This window comes from Electrophorus electricus, chromosome 6 (assembly GCF_013358815.1).
Source record: "Electrophorus electricus isolate fEleEle1 chromosome 6, fEleEle1.pri, whole genome shotgun sequence".
Classification (NCBI taxonomy): Eukaryota; Metazoa; Chordata; class Actinopteri; order Gymnotiformes; family Gymnotidae; genus Electrophorus; species Electrophorus electricus.
The window spans coordinates 12433547-12448293 of NC_049540.1; the positions used below are offsets into that span (position 1 = coordinate 12433547).

General features: G+C 45.0%; 1 protein-coding gene across 3 annotated transcripts; it reads right to left on the reverse strand.

Moving 5' to 3' along the window:
* Positions 1–1084: 1084 nt before the first annotated feature.
* On the reverse strand, positions 1085–14691 carry ywhae2 (tyrosine 3-monooxygenase/tryptophan 5-monooxygenase activation protein, epsilon polypeptide 2). Of its 3 annotated transcripts, none has more exons than XM_027017703.2 (7): positions 14386–14691; positions 5295–5494; positions 5036–5142; positions 4637–4843; positions 4422–4558; positions 4012–4115; positions 2988–3079 (listed from the first exon to the last, which is right to left on the reverse strand). In XM_027017703.2, exons 1-6 carry the CDS (start codon positions 14447–14449, stop codon positions 4051–4053), a joined length of 780 nt encoding a protein of 259 aa, XP_026873504.1. In that variant the 5' UTR covers positions 14450–14691; the 3' UTR covers positions 2988–3079; positions 4012–4050. The 3 variants fall into 3 exon arrangements, with proteins under 3 accessions (XP_026873505.1, XP_026873504.1, XP_026873506.1); XM_027017705.2 differs by having other exon boundaries at positions 4012–4058; positions 14386–14680; XM_027017704.2 differs by lacking the exon at positions 4012–4115 and having other exon boundaries at positions 1085–3079; positions 14386–14680.
* Positions 14692–14747: the final 56 nt, after the last annotated feature.

Here is a 14747-nt window from a genome sequence, read left to right on the forward strand (position 1 = left end):
TTCCGTAACCGTGGACAAGGATGTCCCAATGTGTTCTGAACGTGAGAGTCATTATTAGGGTGTCTGAATATGTAAAGAGAGAACCAGAGTAATTACAGAAGTAATGAGATTTTTAATAAAGATGCAGTTTTGTTACTAGTACCATTCCTGCACACAGAGATGTTCATATAGTTTTCTTCACAGCTTTTAAACAGATCTTTGAATCATTTGGTAGGAAATGAACACTTGGATTTTTTAGGATTTATAGAATAGCATTGTTACTATTTAATATGTTTCTATTTGCAGTGTCAATGTTTGATAAAAGTTCCTACGGGTTTTGTTATCATGGTATGTGTATGTTTAGGTACGATCAATGTTTATATTACCAAGAGAAACTCTTCAAAATATATTATATGTGTGTACAGCAATTAGTATTAAAAGTACAAGTCATCTTTATTGTTGCTAAATGTTTACTAAACAATTTACCTAGTTTTATAAAGAACTCGTGAGAGCCTAGATTTGTGATGTTTTTAATATTTATAAAGAGAAAAACAGCATAAAATATATTGCTACATGACTTGCATTTCAGAGCATGTTTTTAAACATTGGTTTCATGTCATTTTTGGTTGACTCTTCCTCTAAGTATCTTACATCATCAGTTCTGGGTTGCGAATTGATTGTACGTTTTGATTTTTCCCACCATTTCACAATGGCTTTCCATAAACAACAGACGTCTTGGTTGATGTATATATTCATTTTAAAAAGGCAATGCATTTATTATTTTACTGTCGATTTTGTTTCTTCATTATGAGTTTTTAAAAACACAACAGTCTAACAGGCTTTACTGGTTACTAAGTATTTTTCTACACTGTATTCTCTCTTCCACTTGCAGCCTCCAAGGAGGATTGAGGACTGTATTCCTATTCCAAGTACTCATGTTTAAAAAATAATTACCTGGTTTCCTCCCCACCGTTAATTTCTTTTTGTTGTTCAATTTAACAGATGATATTTAGTTTCCCTATGTGCCGATCCTGTATGGAGAACAAATCAATAATTATTGTTCTCGTACTGTCTGGCTTCAACAAGGGATTCAATGAAAACCTGATGATTCTTAAATACTTTTATTCCACTGAGATCATGACATTCCTAAACAGAAAAAGAGGAACTTTATCATGTAGGCTCAAATAAAGTGACAGAAAAGTTTGTATGTTGTTGAGTGCAATAAACAGACCAATGTGCAATAACACTAGTGTCCCTTGTACATGTCTCTGAAGAGCATCAGCTTTGGCTTGTGGTTTTACACCATCTATTATGATTTTGCAATATCCCGACAGGCAAATCACTGGATTGTGCCCCTGACCTGAACCCATCACAAGAAATACTACTATTTGTCAAATTTAAAATAACTAGATTCCACTTATGCACATTACGTTAATGTAGGATGCTAGCACCCTCTGCTGTTAATTTGTATGTAGCACCAGCTACTGGATTGTTCAAACACTAAAAGCGACTTGGACAGAAAGATGGTTCAGCGGTCACAGCAAAAATCATCAGTTCTTAGATTTGCAATTTTGCTTTCATTTATGCTTTTACCAAAACTGGTTAACAGACACCAGTTACCAAACTAGTTCTTGTGGGGCCAGATTTGGGCAACCATACATGCCACTTTCTACTGTGGAAATATTCTGTATCGTTTCTACGGCATACTAAAGATAGATCCTTTATTCTACACCAGAACCGCACAGACCACCTTATAGTGAAAAGCTCTTCAACTAGCACACGTGAATGAAGAAACGTGAGGATCCCGTGTTTTGTTTTCTTTTTTTTAATTTAGGTTTGTTTTTATTTGAAGGTTAAAGTTAATCCCATGCTGTGTTTCAGTAAGAATACAGACGGTGCTTGTTGGCTCCGGTCAGAATAGCCAGTAGTACAAATCAGATTCAAGTCACACATACAGAATGAATGAAAGAAAAGAAAAATGGACAGATCTAGAGCATGAGAGAAAGTGAGAACGAGAGAGGTGGAGCAAAGAAATTGAATAAATGAGCTGACACTTAAAAAACAAACAAACAAAAAAAACCCAGAAAAAACGTGCAGTGTTAATTTCATTTAATCCACTTGAGAAACAAACAGCAATACCTTCTTGCTTATGGTTTACATCGGAACCAAGAGAGATGGAATACTGAAGAGTTCCCCGGGGGGTTTTCTCCCCTAACAAAGCCAGACACTACAAGCCATCCTCTGAAATCTGACTGGGAGGCGTGGGCCTGTTTGCGTACAACGTTGGAGGAACGTTGTGGTAACGTTATGCATAGACGGCGACGTGTGTGGAGCAGAGGGAAAGGAGATCTTGTATGCGTCAGAGCAGAGATGTTCGCGACATGTCGAAGAGCCTGAGCCCGCTTTAAAACCCACACAGCAGGCAAGACAGAGACAGAGGGCACTTAAAACAACGGCCGTCCCTTTAAGAACAAGCAGAGGAAGAATCCTTCCAGTTACGCAACAGTGCGCTGAATCTGGCGGACGATAACACCCTGCCGCTGCACGTACTTAATTCAAAAGCAAAGCGTGACGTAAAAAGCGCCTATGCCCAAAAGCCTAGAGAAGCCTCTCTGGGAAGCTTTGCAACAGGTAGAACAACTAAACCAGGAGGGGAACTCTCCACGACGCCTGTTCACTCTAGAGGACCGATTCATGTGTGAATCTGATTGCAGGAAGTTAAATGGAGAGGAGGGGAGAAAAAAATTAACTAAGGGGAAGAAAATGCCCAAGGCGTAACCCGAAAGAGTAGAGAGTTAGACAGAGACGTATTGGACGGGAGGGGGGACAGTGCAGAATGGAAACGGTGAGGGAGCGCCAGAGAAGAGGGTGGATTTGGAGCTCTTTCTATGACACCATGGAGACCTGAGGGGACATGGATGATACACTTGGGATATGAGAGAGAGAGAGAGACAGAGAGAGAGAGAGAGTGAGAGTGAGAGAGTGTGTGTGTGTGTGTGTGTGTGTGTGTGTGTGTGTTGGGGATGTCCCATGTTGGCCATGATGTCTCACTGGTTCTCATCTTCGACATCTTGCAGTGCTTCTTTATTCTGTTCTTCGCCTGTGACATGGACAGACCGAGCATCAGGAAATATGTCTGTTCACAAAGAGCTATTGCACAACACACAATTACACACACACACACACACACACACACACACACACCATACCGCACTCACTTTGAAGCACACACGAGCAAAAGAAGTGCGAGTTTTAGTGACAATCAGTGACTTACATAGCGGTGTGCTGCATGTGTTTATATATATATATATATATATATATATATATAAAAAACATTGACGTTTGAATGACTAAACTAGAGCTACTCCAGGCAAAGAACATTAGTTAAGCTTAATTGACTAGTCGCAAAACTCCACCAGGGTTCTGAGCAGCTGTGCTTGGCAACGCAACCATGGCAACTGCGTGGCTAACTGCCTCACAGTAATGTGTGGTAAGGAATTAACAAAGAGCGACAAAAGGCCCAGAAACAAAAGGCACAGGAATAGCCAGCGGTGATGTAGCACTCATTAGGCCGGCTCGCTGCGTGCCCCACACACGACGGGGGTAGCACATGGTTAGTGGGGAAAAAATACCACCAAATGTGAGTGAGGCCAACATTAGAAAAAGCAAAGCTTGGAAACTTTGGGCCAAGGTGTGGCTCTGTGCCAACGTACGCGGGCTGCTTCTCGGCCCTGTGTGCCTCGAGTCACACAAGCCGACCTCAGGATCCTCGTTGAAAACGAGGAAACCGGTTGCGTTTAAGTGACTCGAACAAGCACACAAAAACACACGGGGGGGGGGGGGGAACGGTCCAAATGTAGGCTTAAGTGCGGCAAGAGACAGGAGCAAAAAGAAGCTCTCAGTGCGGTCAACGCGAATGTCTGTGAGAGTAACCCACAAATCTCCACCTGGACAGCGAATTAGAGCAAGAGCGGAGTTGGCAGCGGTCGTGCGAGAGAGAAGGACAGGAAGCACAGAAAGGAGATGACTTACAGATAGGAGGTCTACAGGGAATGGGGAGATGGGAGGTCCTTACGAATCTATGCCAGTAGGATGGAGGAGAGATGTTAGCGCAAAGGGGACATGAATTAAAGGATCTATAGTAGGAGAAAGACGAACACAACGCTGATTTTTGCTAGAGAGACAGAGGGAAAAGACCAAGAATGTCAGAAAAGGAAAGAAAATTAATAAGAAAAAAAATTACATTTGGGCTGGTTGGGACTCATTAAGATGAATCAAACTATGCACAAGATTGGGCGGTAGCCCCTGGTGGGCTTATCTAATCAGAGTGCAGCTAGTGACTCACCTCAGATCCACGCTCAAAAGTGCCAAACTTAAACCCACACTCACACACTCAAAAGCCAAGGTCCTCAACGGCAGACCCGTACGCCGCACTGGCTTACCGTCTCCCTGCATGTCTGAAGTCCATAGTGTCAGGTTGTCACGTAGCAACTGCATGATGAGCGTGGAGTCCTTATAGCTCTCCTCGCTGAGTGTGTCCAGTTCCGCTATTGCATCATCGAACGCTGCCTTTGCCAACCTGGGTATAGGGGTCAGGGTTGAAGGTCAAGCCTGAAGGTCGGGGGGTCTGGGCTTTGTTGTTTGGTTAAGGGCCTACCTGCAGGCACGGTCTGGGGAGTTGAGGATCTCATAGTAAAAGACGGAGAAGTTGAGAGCCAGGCCCAGGCGGATGGGGTGTGTGGGGGGCAGCTCGATCATGGCGATGTCGCTGGCTGCTTTGTACGCTACCAAACTGTTCTCCGCCGCTTCCTTCCTGTCATTGCCCGTGGCGAACTCCGCCAGGTACCTGTGGTAGTCACCCTTCCTGCATGCACAAGCGCAAAACATTTCTTAAAACCCTTTTACCAGACATTGTTCTCCGACACGGTCGAGGTTGTAGAATTCTTATGGGAGCACCACACGCAACGCTAAAGGCTAGAGAAAACAGTGGCTATTTGGGAAGGAGGAAGTGGCCCCCCGAGGGGGGGGGGGGTATTTGCTCTGAACAAAGACGCACATTTTGTAGTAGAAAACCTTCGACTCTCCCGTGTTGGCTGCAGGAATGAGGTGTTTGTCCAGTACGTCCAGAATGTCATTACAGATAGATTTCAGCTCTTTCTCAACCTACGCAGAAAGAGAAATAAACAGCAAGTTACTAATATTCAATACGCACAGCAGAAAAGCATCTTCTTGACAGCACACCAAACACGGTTGGATCCGGGCAATGCCCAGCCCGCTCAGCAAGCAGGTGGGCCGCGCAGGGGTTGGGGGCTCACCGTTTGCCTGTACTCCCGAATCATTTTGAGTTTGTCTTCGCCTCCCTTGCTCTCCTCCTTCTGCTCAATGCTGCTGATGATTCTCCACGAGGCTCTCCGCGCACCAATCACGTTCTTGTAGGCCACCGAGAGCAGGTTCCGCTCCTCCACCGTCAGCTCCACGTCCTTCCCCGCCACGCTCTTCATGGACTCCACCATTTCTACAAACGTGCACACAATGACGGTCCGACCCCAAGCACACTGAAACTAAAGGTACGCAGTTGCACGGGTCAAAGTGCGGCCCCGACACTGGCCGTAATGTAGGCCTAGAGCAAAGTAATAACACAGCGAAGAAACCCGTCATCGTGTTCTTTTCGACATCAGGGCTGAGTCTCGGCCACGCTGCCTAGTGGATGCACTAGTGGTCCCTCCCTCCACACCCCCATAAACAACAAGCACGAGATGTGTCAGGATAAATACAATACTTGGGAGGCACAAGTATTACCGAATGCCCCAGACCCGACCCACCCGCTCTGTTCCAGTACTCAGATGCTGCCGTTCCAGCCCAGCCGCTGCCTGTGTGACCTGAGCCCGGTGAGAGCGGTCGTTTGGCCGGGACGCCTGTGCGGTGGTGTAGGTTTCATTTCAACTTTGGTGAGGACACGCTGCTCCCAACCTACCACATCATATGAGCAGTGTTTTATGTTACATAACACACAGGACATGCTACGCAAGGGACGCCAAATAATCTTACCTTGGATATGAACATAGATTTACTCAGAGTATACCTTTAACAAACATGTTCACATTAGAACTGTTCGAAGTTATAACGCATCATACTTTTGTGATTGGCTTCGGTATTGATTTCATTAGCGTTTAGCTTTTTTATGACCTCAAAAAGCCATCCACAATCTTAAAAATTTAGCAATAAAATCACATTGCAAACAGGGCCATGAGCGTATAAGCCTGTCCGACAAATAACTACGTTCAAAAACTGTGTCGCACAAAAACACGAGTACACATTTACATGTGGACGGATGACTAAATCCAAACAACTAGAAAGTTAGCTAGCTAGAAAAGTGGAACTAGTCTGCTTATAGGAACATAAGATTGCCGACTGCACAGACTGCATTCCCCATGCGTCAGACATGTGCGAGGACGTAAAGACATGCTAAAAAATCCAAGTGCTGTGATCTCAGCCCAGGGAGAGGCTCATAACTGGAGGACTCACACCCACACCCCCCAGTGCGAGTCAACCCAAAGTGCTTAATTACAGAGTGCTCTAATCCTATCTAGACCCTACTTTTTTTAATCGGCAAGTCCCGTTAACGGTCTCGCTCTCTCACAGTTCTTATCCCGCAGCCAGGAGGCTAGCCTCCTCTCGCCGAGCGTTTATGCTGCCGGTGAGCCTCCACGAAGCAGCAGCAGCCGTGCGCGATTAGGGGAGGGGCTTCCGGCCGCCGTAAGCGATTAGGGAAAGGGGCACCTCCAACACAATTTTGACCAAATCCAATAGCCAGGATACAAATCATACCATTTAAATAATAAATAAATAAAATCACAAGATTTTTGTGGGTAGGGGGCCAACAACAGCCTACGCTTACAGTGGACACAGCCTCTCGCCCCACTCTGGCCTGTAACGTGCACATGTGCACGAATGTGAGAAACCACAAAGCAAAAAAAAACACCACCAAAATAAAAACACCCACAAACCCACAAAGAGAGAGAGCAGAGAGGGAGAAGAAGGGAGAGGAGGAGAGAATTGTTTTTTACACAGCCCTGTATTAGTCACATGTTGGCAAACATGCCAGGATTGTGTGCCATTAGCCAACCTAAACAACCCTTTTTTGGGTTACAATTATTTTAAGAAACGCATTTCAGTCCCTTAAACCAGAATACATTTGTTGGCCCTCGCACATTTACTACTTACTCCTGGGAAAATCTCATGAGAACTGATACGTCCTGGTGGGCAGCGATGCCGCATACCCTCCTTGAAATGAATGGGCGAAGGGGAGGGGAAACGGCCACCCGTACCAGCACGCTCTGAGTGAAGTGCCCAGGCTGACAGCAGTGCCAAGCCAGCTGACGCGGGTCCGCCCTGCCTCTGCACCGGGACCGGACCCTCGGCGTTACTTGGGTCGCCGCCCACTGACCATGCCAGTCTGTTTCTATTGCTGCCTGTCGCACACCTGATGAGTAGTTTGGTATTGGCGGTAACTTCACTAAAAGTATGACACGGGCACTACACTATATATGATATGATAGATGATGCCCAACAGCGAGTGCACTGACATGCACTCAATAATCCAGTAACCGCAGCAAATCAGATTGTGTCAGTAATCCTATCAATGTGTTTACGTGCGCTTGGGTATTCAGATAACGAGAGAGCTCCAGGTTTACATGAGTCAGACAACAATCGGATTTCTGCTTTGCAACCAGTCAATGACCTTCACAGAATGATGTGACGTAAACTTCAAACTTCCTGCAGTGGCTTTATGTAAACATGAACCCAATTTACCGGCAAATACTTTGTATTTTATGGTTACTAATGTTTACTAATGGTGCGCAATTCAAATTCTAATAGTCTGCATTTCCTCAAACATGTACCGTGTGTCAGAGAGTCTCTCAAAAATGTTTGATAGCTGTTTCGTGGGTGTTGGATTTCATTCTGTTAGCCACTTCCAGGACAGTGCACGTGCAGACTGAGAAACCCAAAAGAAAATCAGAGTACACAGGCACTGAAAAAACAAGATTACCAGCCAAAACCCAGCCCTCTTTATCTGCTTTCTTGGACATACACCAATCTAAGAAATCAGAGTATGTTGCTTACATGAAAACAGGATTAAGTGAATATAAAGGCACTCAGTCATACAAATGTTAGGGCAACTGTTACAAAAAATATTATTTAACAATACATTAATAAAGACCAATAACACAATCAATGAGAGTAAATCCAAAGCCCAACACTGCACCTTCACTGTGCTAGAAGGAAACCCAAAACTAGCTGATCAGCCAAGTCTCAGTCGGACAACCTCATTTCAGACAAATCAACTTTGGGGGGCGAAATCTGAGGGGGGGGGGGGGGGGGGGGGGAACACAAAACAAAATACCCAACAAATCTGCCTCTGCGTTTTATGTTATATCGAGAACTGTGCAAAAGTCTTAGACCACCATTTAGATTAGCTGTTTTAGCAAAGGGGGGGGTCGCACTAAATACTTGAGAGTAGTCTGTACAAGCTGTTTAATACTGCATACAAATGCCCTATGTTTTCTGGTTGTATTCTTATAAGAGAGACTAGAAATACACTGCTAAAACAACAAATCTAATGGTGACCTAATAATTTTGCAGAGTACTGTACTCCCTTGTCTTGAGGAACCTACTGGCCTGTCTTACTCTGTCCTATAGTACTGCAAAAGGTTACCTATGACGATTCCAGCTCTGAAACAAGAATTAATTAACACTAGTCCAGCCCTAGCGATGCAATGAGAGGCTGAGAGCTATTGCCCAAACAAAACTCAGCTAATTTAAGTAAAATGCCAATTCTCCTTACAAGTAAACACATCACACAAGCTGTGTGTTCACTTCAGCAGAATATGAAGACAATGGACCGGGGGCAAAACACGTGACAGCCACCTCCTCCTACCATACAAAAAGTTTCATATAAGCCTTCACATCATGACAGCACACACAAAGCCAAGCAGCTATTAGCAACAGAACCATGGGCAGTGAATGGACCTACCACCACAAACACACGATGTCTTTAATAAATAAGATGTTATTAGATTATGCACAGCTGACTATTAAATGCGTTATGGTTTATTTGGGAAAATCAGTAATTAATATTCATTTCACTTTCCATTAAAAGTTAATCTAGAAAATAGCATGGATAAATTTGAAACGATGTCCTCCTCACTAGCAGTAATGTTACCCACTTCCATGTTAAACCAACAATCTAGCTGGCTTTTTTATTTACCACAAGCACTAGCTTGTTATTCGTGTTCCCCACAGTGGGCAGAACTTAGAAAGTTAGAGATAACGAAGCCCACCCATTTAGAGGGAAAAATATGATTGGTCAATTTCACTGTCATTTGAAATTAGCCTCTCGTTGAATTACTATTGCTCGTCCCTTTATAGCTGGACCACCAACCACCTACATTCTTTCCAGCAACTGCAGAGGCAGCAAAATTCTGATAAGGAGTCAAAGTGGCTTCTTTCATTTAAGCCTTCGCATTCAAACACAAACCGCTCATTTTTGTATTTGTTAGGTGTTGTCAAATGATTAGATTAATTTATATATCCTATATATATTTTTAGGATATCTTAGGTCCTCTCTGAGGGTGTAGAGTGCAATGATGGTTTCCCCACTGATATATGAATCTGCCAAACTGGAGCACTTACTCCACACTGGAACGGTACACTACCAGGCGGTGGTTATTTCTAACCATGCTCACCTTCGACCTTTCCCACTGAACCGGTTGCTTGGCAACCCTAAAGGTGGCGAAGGGGGAGGTTGAGAGCGGTCGACTGCCAGTTCTACAGACATGAAGTAGGTGGCAGGTTAAAGAGGGCCCTGGGCCCCTGAGTGGCCCTGCAGGGAGAGCTAAACCATTAGCCCACATGCTCACATCGCAGCGAACCTGGCCAAAAGCACCAGAGTATGGCCAACCTCACTGGGACGGCATGTGGACTCCTGCAACACCGGACTGTGCCTCTGGATTTGGAGCAGTGACTCGCTGCTCTCTCCTACAGCACGTGGCACTAAAGTCAGCCGGGAGATACTTGGACACCAAGATTATATTCTCCATAAAATTAAAAAAAAAAAAATCAATTTATAACGATCAAAAATATTTTGGCTTGTCCAATGCCACGAGGGAAAGAGAAGCTGAAATGGAGTGAGCCTCGATTAAAGGGGAAGGAGCCTCATTCTGATCCTGCGCTCTCATCACGTGATGTGTGGATAGAGTAAGCTATTGGATAACCCTTTCGCTTGATGCAATGCGGCCAAATCGCCCAGTTTGCATACTGCATATTGTTACCTCAAGTGGGCACCAGCGTTGCCTGGACCTTGAACTCGCAGGCCAGCTAAACTGACTTTAAAACAAAAGCAAGCAGATCGCCATCGTCCACAGACGTCGCCAGCACATTACAACTCGCACCCCATGCAAATCAATGAGCTTTGCGGCAAGACAATTCCTGGAAACAAAAGCTTGCCAGTCTTGCTGGTCTTATTATAAGTGACTGTCCTGGGGAGGGCCTGTGTGTAGGTCAGTGTTTCCTTGGACTCTCATCCATTTCAGATCTTTAGAAAGATTAGAAGGCGGCACCCTTTAAGAGTCATCCCCCTCCCACCCCCATTCTCTTCCTCTGTTTAATGGAGAGGCTGGGGGATTGCCAGCACCGTTTGCAGAGATCGCAGGAGTGGCCATTTATTACTGATTGTTGCGAATGGGCGCAGTGCGTTTGTGCTGATCCAGGACCCGCCTCCCCTGCGTGATGACTACTCAGACCAAGTGAAGTACTGACCTTAGACCAGTGTAAAGGGGAAAGAAAAGAAAGGGAAAAAGACAAAATGCCGACACCGTGAAGTGCTGCAGTGCACTGGATGAGGACCTGGAGCTGCTGCATGCAGGCATGGCTATAAGCCGTTTCCAGTGGCAGGGGCAGGCATTCGCCAGTCAAGCCCAGACACGCAGGGAGGGGCCCCCCATCATGATGTGGCCGCAGAGGAGCTGGCACGGCCTCCGTCAGACTTGAGAGAACGGAAGCGGAATGAAGGAGATGATGTCACTGGAATGGGAACGTGGAGTAGCAGAGCACATGCGCGGAGGCGATCTGCACTCAAGCGCTGTGGGATTACATATGGCATTCCATAGCCACGGGGCAAGAACCCAGGGAAGAACGGGACCAATGTAGGTCCGCCGGTAAGCAGAGCTCTTCTGTATATGCTGCTACAACTCAAAGTCTTCTGCGGGACGGGCGGCACAAAGAAAGGGGGAAACTCAACTCCAAACTCGAGCCTAGTGAAGCAAACGTAGCATGACGCAGCTGCAACAAGGCAGTGACTCTCGTGTGAAATACGAGGAAAACATTAGATTAATATCTTTAGTCAGCATCTTGACTGTAGATGAAAGCGCCAGGACGTAACTCGACGCTGTGTGAGAGTGGGAGATGTACGACGACATGACAGGCTGGCTGATGTATGACTTATTCCTTACTGTAGATAGTGTGGTGTGGAACTGGGCGGGTAGGTGACAGCATTACACCACCATGCTGGAATTCCCGCAGGTTGTCTGGGTAATCAGAGGAGGCCACTTCCCACTGTGCCTGGAGTGACACCGCACTTCCTCACAGTGCGCAGGGCGGGTGGGGGGTTGGCAGGGTGAAAGGTAAAGGTGGTGATGGGGCATGCGTAGGGTGAGAAACATGAGCAAGACTGACAGAGCTATTGGAAGGAGAAGAGACAGGACATTTTACTCAAGTCTAGCGGACTGCTCCATATGCGCAGTGAGGGAAGCTTAAGGGAGCCATCCTGTTCTGTTCTTTTCAGATCTTATGTAAGAGAAGAGAATCAGTCCCCCTGCTCCCTCTCTCTCTCACACCTCCCTGGCTTGACCCTAGCCAGCTGAGTGCAGAGAAGTCAGCTGCAAGTGGAAAACTCACTGAAATTCCACTTTTCAATTTCACAAAGCTTTATCTGTGCCCTGTAGGTGAAACCTGACAACATTAAGTGACATATCCTAAGATTGAAGACCAACACACACAGCTGAAGCATACTGAGTGCCAAAATAAGGTCTGAATATGAATGTAAATCAAGTCAATTCATAACCCAAAAGTTAGAAGTGACACAGCATAAAATGTTTTTTTTTTTTTTGGGGGGGGGGGGGGGGGGGGGTTGTCACTTAAGGTACAGTCTTCAGTGAACCTGTGGAAAAAGGACCATTTTTGGCTAAAGCAGTATTGAAACAATGGGTGTGTCATGTCATGGTATGGTAGGCAGTGAAGGGTGTGTCTTAGTTCACTTCAGAACATGAAGTCTCTGCCTTTTCAGGTGGAAAAAAACCTCAGCAAGAATAGGCTGTTTAACTTATACTGTTAATTCCTAAACAGGTCTGACCAGACTAGACCAGGACCCCTAAAAGCCTTAAGGCTCAAACAGTTTGGTAGTTTACAGTGGCGTTCAGAGGTATGTTTGTCATTTGGGAATTTTTCCGTCATTCTCGCCGTCATATCTTAATGGAATTTAATATTAACCCAGTATGTGTCAGCATTTTACCATCAAGCGATATTGTACATGAAAGAGGAAACCATGCTTTCAAACTATTAGAATCAACCCAAAAGGAGTGTTTGTTTCAGTAGGTTCTACACAGTGCACTTGTAAAGCCCTTTACGTTTCCATAAGGAAACCATAATCCTGCTTGGTCTCAACTGTCACTGCCACTTTTTCTTCAGTGGCCTAGATATTAGAAAGTGACCCAACTTGCACCAACATGTTCAAGGCTGAACAGCACCCTGGCTATATCTTCTTGTAATTTAGAGCAGTAACACACACGCACGCACGCAAAATCCTGCTCCTCCTCTTAACATGGCACATAAACCGTGACTTAGGCGACGATGACAGCCTTATCACTATAGCAACCGCCTGCTTTATTGTAAAGTACTTTAGAGAGTCTGTGTTTCTGCTTTACTCAAAGAGCTGACTGTTCGCTAATCGGACAGGATTGTCGTCTCAGTGCAAAAGCATACATTTATGTCACAGCGGGTGTGGCTGTGTTCCCTATCGCGTCTGTAAAAGAATCTCCACAGGATTGATTAAAATGTCGAATCAGTAAGTTATAGCACAAAGCAATTTCATAGCTTCGCACCGAGTATTCCATCGGCCTGGGTAATTGGGTTCGTAAAAACGCCTTTTTACAATTTACTGTTATTTCACGAATTAATTAGTGACCCAATTAGCTGATCTGGTTTATAAAATTCCTAAGATTGTTGTACCGTTAGCTACTCTGCAGTCTAAGAACACTTGGTAACTTCTTTGGCCAGCTAGCTAGCATACCTGGACAGATTAATTTCGCCATTTTGAACTCATCATATAGCTAACAAGTTGGCGTGCAGATAAAACATGAATAATCGTTATTTTACAAGTAAAAAGACTAAAAGTAAAGAAAACAAGTATAATTAACCGAACAACTGGATTCAGATATCAGGAGGAGTTGCGGTGTGGTTAAATCTAGCCAGCAGCTTTTTGGCTAGCAAGCCAGCTAACTAGTGTAGCATGCTAACTACATTATTCCAACGCATTTGAAACCAAATCCACAAGATAATGTTACGCAGTTGCCACAAATCTTAAAGTTTAAAATAGAAAACAAAATGTAGTTCCCAGTTCAGTGTAGGCTAATGTAACCAAACAGGTTGTATATAGTTTTATAAGCTTACATTACCCACGGTAAAGACGAAGCCTGTATGATTAAGTTTGGACCTTTAGCTATTTAAACTAGCTATCTTGTTCATAACGTGACTCGGTCAGATTGCTAGCCAAAACCATAATCTAATCTGTCTTCATTTTTGCGTGTTTTTTTAATGATTACTGTTGGTTAAACGTTTATAGCTATTGGGACAACACATTAGGTTAGCTAACTAGCCAATTTCACTTCTACAACTTAAAAGGAACGTAGTGAAACAATTTGGTAGGTTAGCTAGCTATGCGAAGCTATCTTGATAGCTAATTTCGAAGCATCAATCGGCGGAGTGTCTCAGAGCTTCAATACGCCAGGCCTTTTCCAAAACAGCTGCGCTAGGACATGCTAGCGTTAGCTGCATGCTCCCCCTCCCATTTCATGAATCATGACCGCCTGCCGAAAGAACCTATCCTTGTGAATGACACGGAAAAGCACTTTTCTTTAAACCGACATTTTTCCCCCTCAAACAATACTGCACAATACCGTTCACACCAAGTTGCCCATTCATCAAGAGCCTTCAATTCGGAAACGAGGGAGAGAAACGGCCTGTATTTAAGTAAGTTAGCCTAGCCAGCACACGGGGGAATGTGGGGAATAACCACCGCAGTGTGCACCTAGTTGCTCTGGCAATACCGCACAGAAACAAAATTCCACTTACCGTCATATCTCTCTGCTTGTTCAGCAAGTTTTGCTTGGTATACAAAGTGCTCTCGATCTGCCATGGTGCTCAGCGTTTGGGACAGGCGATGCTGTGAGGGCAATGGGAACGGCTCGAAGGTGGGCGAGTCTGTCTGTGTCGGTCGGCGGTTCCTGGCGGAGCAGCAGCTCAAGTTCCCACTCCACCGGTACAGCTCTGCTCTAAAGATGGCGACGGAACTCCATCCGGGAAAATGGCACACACACACACTGTTCGGCTAGCACACGTTCACCTTTGATTACTGGGCGACCAAGCACTTCCCTCAGAACTACACTTGTCTCTAACCCACAACAAAATACTAGCGCAAAAATGGGGCCGGGGAC